The sequence below is a fragment of the Patiria miniata genome, unplaced genomic scaffold (assembly GCF_015706575.1).
Source record: "Patiria miniata isolate m_02_andy unplaced genomic scaffold, ASM1570657v1 HiC_scaffold_22, whole genome shotgun sequence".
Taxonomy (NCBI): Eukaryota; Metazoa; Echinodermata; class Asteroidea; order Valvatida; family Asterinidae; genus Patiria; species Patiria miniata.
This window is the reverse complement of record NW_024037061.1, coordinates 13,386,719-13,398,882: the sequence shown is the minus strand read 5'-3', so window position 1 is coordinate 13,398,882 and position 12,164 is coordinate 13,386,719. Positions and strand designations below refer to the sequence as shown.

Here is a 12,164-nt window from a genome sequence, read left to right as displayed (position 1 = left end):
ACTCGCCACAATTTAATTGTACCGTCAGCGCCCTCAAGTGGCTTCAGAGGGGTCGCATAATGGAAAGCGTGAGGTTTCTCGAAGCATCCCAATATATAAAATTGATCTACTTTTCCCAGCCGTAAGACTCGCATCGTAAGATGGATCATGTATAACCCGGAATCACCTGCCGTACTGTCATCAATACGAGGTGTTGTCATTCCATCAGGATAGTCACACTTTGGACCAAAAGATGTATTAACGTTCATTCCGCCACTTCATCGGTGACAGGCAATTACCGGTAAAGCACTGCGAATTGCAGGTGTTAGCAATTCCAAACTCGAGAAGCCTGCAATCTCCCAGGGGCTCACTTAACTTCATTTCATAACATTACCGTTGTATTACTTTGATCGCAAGGGGGACATCATACAAAACTCATGTTTCAGCATGTTGTTGTGTTTACAAAGAAGGATGTTATCACATACATGTACACGAAATTCAGCCTGGTTCCATGGGTTTTTTTCTAAAACCAAGTCAAGTCACTTACTTTTATACGCATGCGTGAAAATAATCATGTAATTTAAATGATATATCATGTGGAATAGTCCAAAAGGCATTTCGTTTACGACTGACGCATGCGCATTACGGTCATTGACTATACTTGGTTGAAGAAGATAAGTAATGGCAGCCTGGTTAAAATGTTTATTTTTATCAGCCCCTATTTGTAAAGAGTTTAATAAATCAGGACCATCACCACTGGAATCCACTTACAAAGCCTCATCGCTGATTACCAATTAGTTGTATATAAATGCATCGGAGTGCACAGCGGGATGCCGGATCCGAGAACTTTCGTAGTAACATTTTGATTATCTTTTACCTAGAGGCACTTCCACTCTAATTAGTATCACCGCACAAGCGCATCGCAACACACGTCGTGAATCAAACACTATCCGGTTCGTTATTGAAAACGTCATACACGCGCGCGCACATCTGATTACTAGCACCCATTGGATAAACGCTCGAGGTGCGTTAGCTTCCGGTGCCAATGGTTCCAATGCTACTCAATGGCCAATGGGCGAAGTTTAAACTGAACTGATGTCACACTAACAAACCGGATACGCTGAGATAGTGTGACGTCACCTCCGCAGGTCGGGCTCACTTCTACAACGGTTCAAATCAACTGAGCACATTCAGTAACGACGCATTGCACGTACGTTTAATTACACACACGATCGCAGACAGCAATTTTACATCCTACTTTTATAGAACATTTCCACAAATGAGTACCTGAACATTTATGGCTCACTGCCTTTCAACAGATTCTAACCGCACAAGTGACAACGGTACCACGGTTGTGTATATTTTCGCTTTGGAAGACGGGAGAATCAAGCTAATTATGTTGGATGAACACGACAATGGGGTTCCGAATGACGAGAACCAACACGCGAACCGTGTTCGCGAACAGGATTTTCACTCCCCATCTGTCGGGGAGTAGATGAAGAACGTCAAAGATGGCGGACTTAGGCCCCAACCGCAACTTAGTTTTTGTGGATAAAAATGTAAAGCACTCATTCAGTGCAGGCATGGTGCAGGAGCAGTAATGATAAAAGAATAAAATTGTAGGGCCTAACTGGTCATCGAGTGGGCTTGTTTTTGCCAATTTTTATAGCTGTTTCGGGATTTAAATTATGTTCGTATTGATTCAATTCCCTTCTATTCATTCGGCGTTTTGATATGGCGGCTGCCATTCGCCGAGCTGCACTCCACACGCACTTGGGCGATTGAAATCAGAAACCCGAGAACACTGTTCGCGTGTCACTCGAGAACGGGATTTTGAATACACCCACTCGGTTGCACCGAGTTGACACGGGGACTTCAATGTCCAGATGAAGAACACGCACCTTCACAGAATAGTCTCATATGTACAGATTCACGCAGGCTCACTTGCTCATAATGACTTCACACTGCATTGACGGGCTCACAGAGTATCCCCTCAACATCACTGCAAGACTTGAGAAACGGTCACCTAAGCTCCCATGGTGTATGTCGCTTACAGGGTGTGAACACGCACCCAGTATAATCCCATATGGAATCTATCTCATTCCGTAGCCTCTTCCCGAGGCGTCATTATCCTCCTCGGGACGCCTCTCTTCGTGATGAGGTGAACGGATTAGGCCCCAAGTGGAGTGATTTGGAGAATTAAAGGGGCTAATAAATGGTTCACAAAGTCTCATTTTTTTCTCTGTGACACGTTCTCCTGACCTAGACTTAAAAATGCAATTACAATCCCTAGCCCTCAGCAGTATGTTAATTTTAATAAAATCCAGAATATTTTGTAAGTAAAACGCACGTAGCTTTTTTTTTACATAAAACGGAGACAAATAACAGACCGGTAAACTTATAATTATGGCTAGCGGTATGCCTTACACACTATTTCCGTTTTCCACGAGTTTGAAGACCTCCGAAAGTGAATAATAATTTTGTTATCTGGGCCAAAAACGAGTGCACTTTTACATCCCTGACGTCACAAATACGTCAATAAAACGTAACTGTGCGCTTATCTGCATTCCGTAGGGCGGGTTGCAAAGTGCGTACGCTGACAGAACAGCCGAGAGCGTGGATTTAGTGAGATATCCGCTTTTTAAACCCTCCATCCCCTCTTCTTCCTCTGCTAATTCCCAAAGGGTTACTGTCACTGTGGACAGTGGGTGGGGGGGGGGGATATCCCCCAACTTTTTGACCCAGGGTTGGCCAATAGAATAATCCCTCAGTACTGAATACACCGACAGAATCCGATTTTCATGTAAAGTATAGTAAATGGTAAAAGTGTGAAATATAGAAGAACAACATTCCACCGTATAGTCTCAATTTTGTCATAAATTTAAGAAGACAGGTACTTTTCATGAAATGCGGATATATGCGAACATTTTTTTCTAAGGTTTTATTACGAACAGGGCCACCTGTCAGATGGTGTCCAGCCCCCTTCTCCCCGCTGCTTTTTGATTTTCCAAACTCTTGATGGGAGAGCCAGTCATAGCACACATCCATTTTTAAATAGGTCAGATGGGTATTTACATTGCAAAACTGGCACACGCGTCGATGAATCAGTCGCGGTCACCAAATTGTGGCATGCGTCCGTGTTTCAAGTAAAAACCGGTGTACTGGACACATCTTGTCATTATAATGATTTGCTAGAGTTTGATTTTAGACATCCTGCGAGTGGAAAGGCTTTTAATCCAGTCTACACTGGCACAAATCTAATATGAACAGGAGAATAATTGTGAAAGCTTTTTACTCAAATGTGACGTTATATGGCGGTGTTATACTCTTATAACGCATTCACAAGACTCGCGTTAGCTGGAGCTCCTGCATTCTCTCTTAATTCCAAAGAGTGAAATTAAGGACTAGACGATTTAGAGTGAAAATCACTTCCGTTTTCGATTGAAATAGTCTGAAAAAAAAAAAAACTTCAGTCGAAGTTCGAGTGAAAACTCGATCTTTACGATTGAAGAAATTTCACTCTAAACCGTCTAGTCCCTAGTTTCCGACTGTGGGAGTGAATCTTCACTCGAATGGAGTGAATTTTCACTCTTTGGAATTTAGAGAGTTACCTACCCCATTGTTATCTTGTGTATATCGGTATTGTTGCGTGCACAGTCTAGTCCCATCCTTGTACAAATTATAGAAGAGCCCCTTTAAGGAAGAGTGACTTGCGAGCGTTTTGACTGACTTTCCCCGGACGAAGAGAGAGACATGTCCCCTGTCTTAACGCGCACTAAGCTGCCCCTAAGGCCTGACGGAATCCGGGCGCCGAGCGAAGCCGTTCGTCATCACCAGGTATAGTATAGTCACAAGCCACTTCAAATTACCCCCGAGCTTAAAAAAAAATCCGATCGAGGGGTTTAATAACTGGACAAATACTGTTGCCCTCTGCGCAGTGTGCTTTTTAAAAAGGATACTGTCCCTTTTCCTCCTTGTTTTTTCGATTAAAATAGAACAATTAAAGAATAACATTGTTCGAGTCCAAAGTTAATGATACGTGGGTATCAGTCTATACTTTGGCCCGACACTAACCCATGGATTTTGCTGAGTGAAGTATTAGGTTATCTGAGGTTTGGTGGAGTAGTTGCGTGCAATTAGACCATTGGCTCCAAACTTACGCATTCCAGTTGAACTCCCAAATCTTCCTTGAAATTATGAATTGCACCTTTCTTGCGAATAAAGGGTCATGACCTCATCGACTAGGGACTTTCAGCCGCTTGGTGGCAGCAGACTATCTTAACCCTTTTTCCTTTTTTAGAACTGGGTTGCAGACACTACCGGCCGTATATTTGTTTAAAGTTGATTATACGCAGTCAGAAACAAGTGTACATTCTATCTTATTCAAAGTGTGCGAAGTTGAAACGGAGAAAACATTATTGCAAACTTGGCACCCATATCCAGTTTTATTTAGTTTGGCAATATGCGACCTACTCGAAGCATTTTCAACCCTCCAACCTGCTGCATTGTGTGATTCAGTTATCAAAATACTTCAGCCCCGTACAAAAAAAAACCCAGTCCACTTCACGGCGGGGTTAAGTGGAGGGGACGGCCCTCGAACAAACCCGCTACTCGGAAGTTTTGGAGGCGAGAGCATGTCGACGAGCCTGTTCAACCCGCCATGTTTAATACACGACCCTATCTGGTTCCGTTGCTGCGTGATATCTCGAGGTGTGACGTGGTGACACCGGGGCCCACTCCGACGCACCGGAGTGTTGTATTTCTTCGGCACTTCGAAGGATGTATAATGCAGTGCTACATGATATAGTATCTCTCAGTTTGGCCAACTCTCGTTCGTGGGTTGCTTGGTTTTTTTAGGTTTCTTGCTACCTGCGCACCCACTTCCTGCAAAGGGCGGGGGTGTCTTGGCTTTGAGCGAGCCCAAAAAGCCTAATAACACAACCAGTCGTGAATTTCTTTACGCCCGAGGACAATGCTTTGTGTTTCCCTTTAAATATAACGCTCTCATAGACCATGGAGCTATAAACTGTATTTACCTTTCTTTAATAACAGACATAATCTCCAGCGCCTTGAGTACCTAATTGTTGGTAAATACGCGCGCTATGTAAGACTCCGGTATTAAACACTAAGCACATCCGTACGATCGAGGACCGTTTCAACAAAAGACCCAACGCTGGAGGACTGAAAGGATCTTTTGTTCTCCCTTTGTGTGTCCGTCCGCCATCATAAAGCCATACATGTACACAGATACAAAGGTCCGCGAAGCCTTTCATACGCCAGACTAGTCCATTCCAGCTTTACCACTCAATGAAAAGAAAGACAAATCCTTTACACACAGGGCCCAGTCCGCGGACGAACTGTCGTTAGCAAATTTTCTTGGGGAGAGCGCTAGACAGCTATCAGTGAAGCGTGGTTTTAAAAAAAATTGGCCAATTGGTTTTTTTTCGGTTCCCTTTCCCAACCTTTCCTTGATATTCCCGAGAAGAAAAGTGACATTAAACGCCAATTTTTAGAAATATAGAAGATTTTAGTCAATCACCTGCTAACTTTTACCACGAAAGTGGCATGCATACGAAATCACGACAAATTTTCCAAATGATTGAAGAAAGATTGACATTTAGATTCAACCGACAATTTGCGAGAACAGAAGGTTCAGTCCCTTGAGAAGGAGAAATGTCTCCGAGAACCTCGCCAGCGACCACCCTCTTGTCTGCGCTTCGCCCCGGCCATTGCCCTCTTGCCCTCTCGCTTCTAGAAGTCGCATCGTTCGGTCGTTATTATCTGTCCCATCGAATTCGTTGATTTAGCGAGCCTTGCACGCATACAGAATGACATCTTCGATGGGACCGGATGAATTGCTTCCTCGACTTAATTGACTAAACGCAGATAGCATCTTTCCTGATCAAAAGATTATTAAAAAGGTTTTTTTTTTTATTTTACATGCATCGCTAGAAATTTTATTTTTAGAATTCAGAATGCTGTATGGCATAACCAACCCTGGGGATGGCTCTTCGTCGCATGCGGAATCAGCAGTTTGGGGTAATCTTTAGAGCATAAATGTTCTGTATTTATACAATGAACAATACTTAATGTTGGATTTACAGAGACATGCACAAAGAACTACGGAAGAATATAAAACCCTGGTGGATAGACCAAGGCCTGTCCGAACCACGAGTTAAGAGCTACGGCTCCGTCTATTGATGTTAGCATGTTCCGGGTATAATGGTCGAAGACCTAGACATTACATCAGGGGAATGTGGCCTTTAGTGGATAGTGTTTTTGACTCATTATCAGGGGTTCGAATCCCACCGCTTCCCACATGTTTGTGTCCTTGGGCAAGCCACTTCACCCAACCTGTCTATCTCTACGTAGGAGTATAACTTGGTACCGACATTAGCACGGGAGTAACCTCAGTGACGGACCGGCCTTCCATCCAGGAAATAGAAATATACTCGGTCCGTTCATGCCTATAGGTAACTGGAGATTAATGCCATCCTGCCATTTTGGCTCGGGAACGGCTACACTGTACTCAACTTTACTTATAAGCTTTTAGCTGATTGCCGGCCGCGTATAAGCCTACCATTACAGAACAAGGATACCAGCCAGTCAGATCAAAAACGTTATCACAGCTACACTGGTGCGCCACAGTAAATAGTCGTAGTCGTGTAAAACAAGCCTTTTTGACACGTCTGTTCACCGCTATTAAATACGTCGGTTTGTTCAATGATCAAGTTTGTCAGTAAATTTTGACCGAGAGGCATAACTGATTTTGTCCGACCCATTACATCTGACAGCCGATTACGTCCGACCCATTACGTTCGGTTCTGCCTTGGTCAGAATCAGATACAGACACGATGGAACAGGCTGACGAAAGTCAAGAATAAATTGAAATCCCACGGACATTCCGAACGCGATCAAGAGTTGGCATTGTGCATTAGCATGCAATTAAACAAATTGGATTCCCACATACCTGGGTCACTACCGCGTTCATCGTCTGAAAGCAGTTGGTAGATGGACAGATACGGGGCGCCCCCACACGTCTCGGATGAGTTGCCCGCGCAGGTGGCATTGCATAGGCTCTGGTTGGCTGGTTTACTGTGGTAGATTCGTCTGCCGCAGTAGCACTCACTATGGAACTCTAAACCGGCATAATAACTGCCCCTAGAACGTAAAGAACAGAAGGTGATTTGATAAATATAGTTATTGGCATTTTTATATTGGGCCCATAGGCCTATGAAAGTTTGGTTTATCAACAACAGTTACTGAATGGCACACCCCGAGAAAAAAAAGGACAGGATTGGACTGGATTTTCGGCCAATCCATCTTCTTGTTAAATTAGTTCAACAAAACCTTATGTTTTCATGGTATCAAGTCATATGAAATTTGAATCTATGAAGAATTCGGACTCTCAGAACATCCATGCATTGAGCCATGCGCAGTACGGTCTTTGAATCATTTCATAATGGAGTCCGAATTTCACACCACACCGTACATCATAGCGAGACACGGAACACTGATTAATTCATGTGGGCAGGTACCGGGCGCTCGCGAGATCTCACGGGAGTTTAATAATGCAGGTATACAAGCCCTGGGTTGTCCGGACCTCATGGCTTATACATGGACCTCTATCGACCGATCTACAGCACGCGCGGTGCTTTGTCTACATAGCAAATAGGTCGTGCTCTCCGGGCACGCGATGGAGATGGTTTCCCGTAACCATAGCAACACTTGTCTTTTTTCACTTTCAACAACGTGATTAAATGATAAGGCTTCCATGAATTGCATTCTGTTAAAAACTGATTCTGTTGATATGAAAGCAAAATGTACGTTATGAATGTTTCTTTCAGTGCCGAATTCCTCTTGCTTTCCAGTCTAGAATGTTCCCCCAACCCCCCTCCTAAAAACATGGGGACCGGTAACTAGCTCCCATTTAAAGCCCTTTGACTGGATCACCTGTGCGTGCGCGTATCGTAATTGTTTATTTTCATATCGCTGTTTGGCTCTGTGAATGGATGGTGATTGAACACACGATTATCAAAAAACTCACGCGTGTCTTACCACAAAAATGACTCAAAATCATCAGTGTCTCCATGAATTAAGGTAACTTTCAAGCATTTCAACTGCATAGGTTTTAAATACTGAACAGTAATTTCTCTCTCTTTATTGATATTTGCCAGAGACACTTTAGATTCAACAAAAATGGAAGCTCATCACCTCCGAAATTGTACATTCGTGGCGCGGCCTGTTGGTCGATGGCAAACATTACCGTTGTGATTTTCAATTCAGGAGACGGGATTCAGACCCGTACACGTCATGCATATCATTTGCATACATCAGGAGGGATGCCTCTTGATGTATGGAAGACTCACTGCTATAGCAATCTGTCCCAATGTGTAAAATCTGAAGGACAATGGGGTCAGGGAACCAGACCATTTACAGTCGCGTTTGCCTTATACAATGTATAGACTTTTCTTTTGGTAACAAACATCGAGCAACGTGTTGTATGTTATAGGCAGCGTTATCAGTGGTGTGAAACAGATTTTGCCAATAACGGTGAACATAATATTAGCCCTGGCTATTTGAAAGAGAGAGAGAGAGGTATTAAGTTAACTGTTGGCTGTTAAGATATTTGTAATTGAATGGTAATCTTAAAATGTCTGTGGACTGTTTCTTTGTTTTGCCAGGATGACCACACTTTACTATACGGCTTTATTGCGGCAAATCTTCATGTATAATGGTTACTTAAAGGCATACAGGATCGTTCGCATTTATTTTCAAAGCTACCTAAAAAAAAATGATTATAAAAATCTTACTGGTATTATCGTATACTGGTACTAAACACCCCTTGAAATTATTTTGTCTGGCTTGGTGTCATCTGAACTCAGGAAACGTAGACAATTTCCAACGATCAGTCAATTGACTGATTTTTGGAACGAATTAGGAGTGCTTTTGGCGAAATCGTGTTTCGTGATCAAAAGGTCAAGTTGTTCACGGAACTGTTTTCTCTAAAAGTGCAATGAGCTGAAAGTTCAACCAAAAAATAGGTTTTTAACTTTTTTCGGATTTTGAGTGGTGTTACTATTGGAAAAGAACAAAATACATGAAAAGCAAATGGTCCTGCCTTTAAACTGATTATAACAACACCTCTATACACCCAGCACCAGACGATTGGACTAACACCGTACCTTTTGTTACAGTGTCGTATACACATTGCCAGTGTCATTCGTCGTACGTCCGCAATGAAGCCTTCCCGAAGAACCCTCTGCGTTCGCTGTGTTTCGTCTTGGTAACAACCCAAATATAACACTGTGAAAAAAAAGGGAAAAAAGGAAATTGACAAAATTAATGTTAGATATTTCGTATACCGTGAGCGAGATTAATGTAGTGATCAGAAGGGATCAACTAAGTTTAAATCCGTCGAAGTCTGTGCCGGAAAGTGCAGATTATTAGTAGCTAGTCAGGCAAGTTTATATCCATTTGGATGTCGTAGTCGAATCCATCACAAATCTGTCACAAGTACGGTCAAAAATAAATCACATGTCCGATCGCAAGAAACGGATGAGCAACAAGAAAGGAACAATGCCTTTGTTATAGTTCTTTTTAATAGTTTGTTACTCGACTGGAAGACTTGTGATGGACTTGTGTTGGTCTTGTGATGGATTTGTGATGGACTTGTGATGGACTTGTGATGGACTTGTGATGGACTTGTGATGGACTAGTGATGGACTTGTAATGGACTTGTAATGGACTTGTGATGGACTAGTGATGGACTGGTGATGGACTGGTGAAGGACTTGTGATGGACTAGTGATGGACATGTGATGGACATGTGATGGACTTGTGATGGTCTTGTGATGGACTTGTAATGGACATGTGATGGACATGTGATGGACTTGTGATGGTCTTGTGATGGACTTGTAATGGACTTGTGATGGACTAGGATGGACGTGTGGTGGTCATTAATGTTGATGACTCGCCAACATCACTGGTGTTGAAACTTTTTTTTTTCAAATGTTCTGTAACCTAAAAATTAAAATATTGGCACTGAATTCTCAACCTCAAATGAGAAGATTTCATGTCCAAATTTACATTTTCGCTGAGACGATTGAAACGCCACGAACTACCACGCGGCTATAATGACAATGAAGTAGATTGGCGCCCTTGACATTCCCAGCATTCTCACGGGGATCTCCATTGTGCCTCCAAGGAACCAAACAGATTGGTGTCACATAGTGTGCTCATTGACGTGACGAGACTCAATAGTGGCTAATTTGAAATGAAGAGACGAAGGTCGTCGTCTAATAGTATTGGCTCTTTCAATTAGGCACAAGTGCACGTATAATTGAGACATAAAGACTAGTAAAGACACAACTTGCAATAATGCATTATAGGCAAATTTAAAAACCTTCACTTTGTCTCCTGGGTACTAAAAGCAATTCAATATGACCGTGGGCCGTATCGTTAGAGGGTTTTTGACGTACAAAATAAATGAGATATTTGCAATGCATGTTTATATTTCAATTGATGGTAGAAGCTTTAAATATTTGATGTGAGTTTATTTATTTATCTATCTTCCAGCAGCTGCATCTTAACCGGGTCATCGGTAATTCGGAACTGTGGAATGAATAAAAAAAATGCCTTAAATAAGTAATAGTTTTCTGTCTGCATAGGTAAGAGTTAAAGAATTATTTAAGCGCGAGTGTCGAATCCACGAATGCTGCTCTGTGCTTGCTCTCATTATTTCACAGGCCCGTATTCTGAAGGGAAAAAAAATGTGCCGTTTATCTTGATGAAAACTGGGTTATCAAAGCCTCTTGGGACATATCAGAAGAGGCAAAAAAGTGTATATAGAGGGAAACGTTGGTAATATGATGTTCACAACCAACGAAGAATGATGTGTGTTTCACATTTTCAGCTTCTTTGGTCAATTTTGTACCACTCCTTCAATGCAGGAGGAAAAAATGACTGCAAGCAGGATTATTTTCAAGGTTCCGGGTAAACATTGGTCACATGAAAACTGTTCTGCCCAATAAACCACAGGTAGAATATACGCGTATGGCACTAAAATGACTAGCAAAAGGCAAAAACCCAAGCTTTCGTCGCATTAGCTATCTCATCAGATGCATTTATGAGGAAGTGGCTGCTATTAAAAGGCTTATGCATCATCTGTGCCTTAAGTCATTGTCAAAGTGCTGTACGTTCTACATGTACGATGTCCGACTACAAACGCGGCTGCCAAACACTGTTATGTCACTAAACCACATGGAGTCGTAGATTTATAGCGATTTTTTTCGGCTGTACAGGGAGGTACGCATAGTACGGGACTCAGAGACACAAATCCCGTTGAACGGTTGTTTTCCATGTTCTTCTTAACGAAGGATGTGAAAGGTTTGGTATCAAACAAAACTATCCGAACTATTATATTAAACAAGATGTAAATTCATCTACATTCGTTAAGCACCGAAAATAAGTACAGAACTTTCATTGACAAGTCTTGACAAGTGCGAGTTTATTTCTTCGTGGGCAAAAAAACTGTCTAAAGTTAACCAATACTTCGGTGAGTAGATGTACTTGTACTTTACTCCCGACTTTTAATCTGCAATCTACTCGTCAACTGACGCAGTTCAAACATAATAAAGCGTATTATGATGGAATCACTGATCGCCGGGGTGTGTCATATGATGGTATCTTCCTCGAGTGGATTTCCGACGGGAGAAATAACCAGACGAAATGTCGCCGACCTACTCGGATCCTTATCGATTTGGCAAAATCAGAAATTTGCTCCGTCATATTCAAGCTTCAATGGTGAAGTAATAAAATAAAGCTATTGGTAACTTAATGCGTATGTGGCACTCGACCAAGAATTTGCCAAGATCGGTCACTTGATGCGTTGCACACGAATGACGTCATGTTTGCAAACGCCCTCTACTGAATCCCTTGCATCAGTTTTTTTTTCTCAGTTTGTTCTTTTGAAAAAGAGGAACCATACCAACATAAAGCTGCCTTGGAAAAAGGTATCTGATTATCTTATCTACCTTTATACCAGGCTTTATACCACACGAGTTTCAAATCAAGCTTGAAATCAACAGATGGCGCCCTACATGCTACAAGCAACAGTGACCTCGTACTTGTCTTCAAATGATTCGTCAGCCAGACCAGACTTTAATCAAGATAAATAACGATAAA

General features: G+C 42.2%; 1 protein-coding gene across 1 annotated transcript in view; it reads right to left on the bottom strand.

Moving 5' to 3' along the window:
* LOC119730708 (WSC domain-containing protein 2-like) overlaps positions 1–12,164 on the bottom strand; it is a 44,542-nt gene that overhangs the window by 16,029 nt on the left and 16,349 nt on the right. Inside the window, exons 2-3 of the mRNA XM_038203712.1 lie at positions 9,165–9,285; positions 6,950–7,140 (exon numbers count right to left, since the gene is read on the bottom strand). Of these exons, the coding sequence (XP_038059640.1) occupies positions 6,950–7,140; positions 9,165–9,285 (312 nt within the window). The remainder of the gene's footprint in view (positions 1–6,949; positions 7,141–9,164; positions 9,286–12,164) is intronic.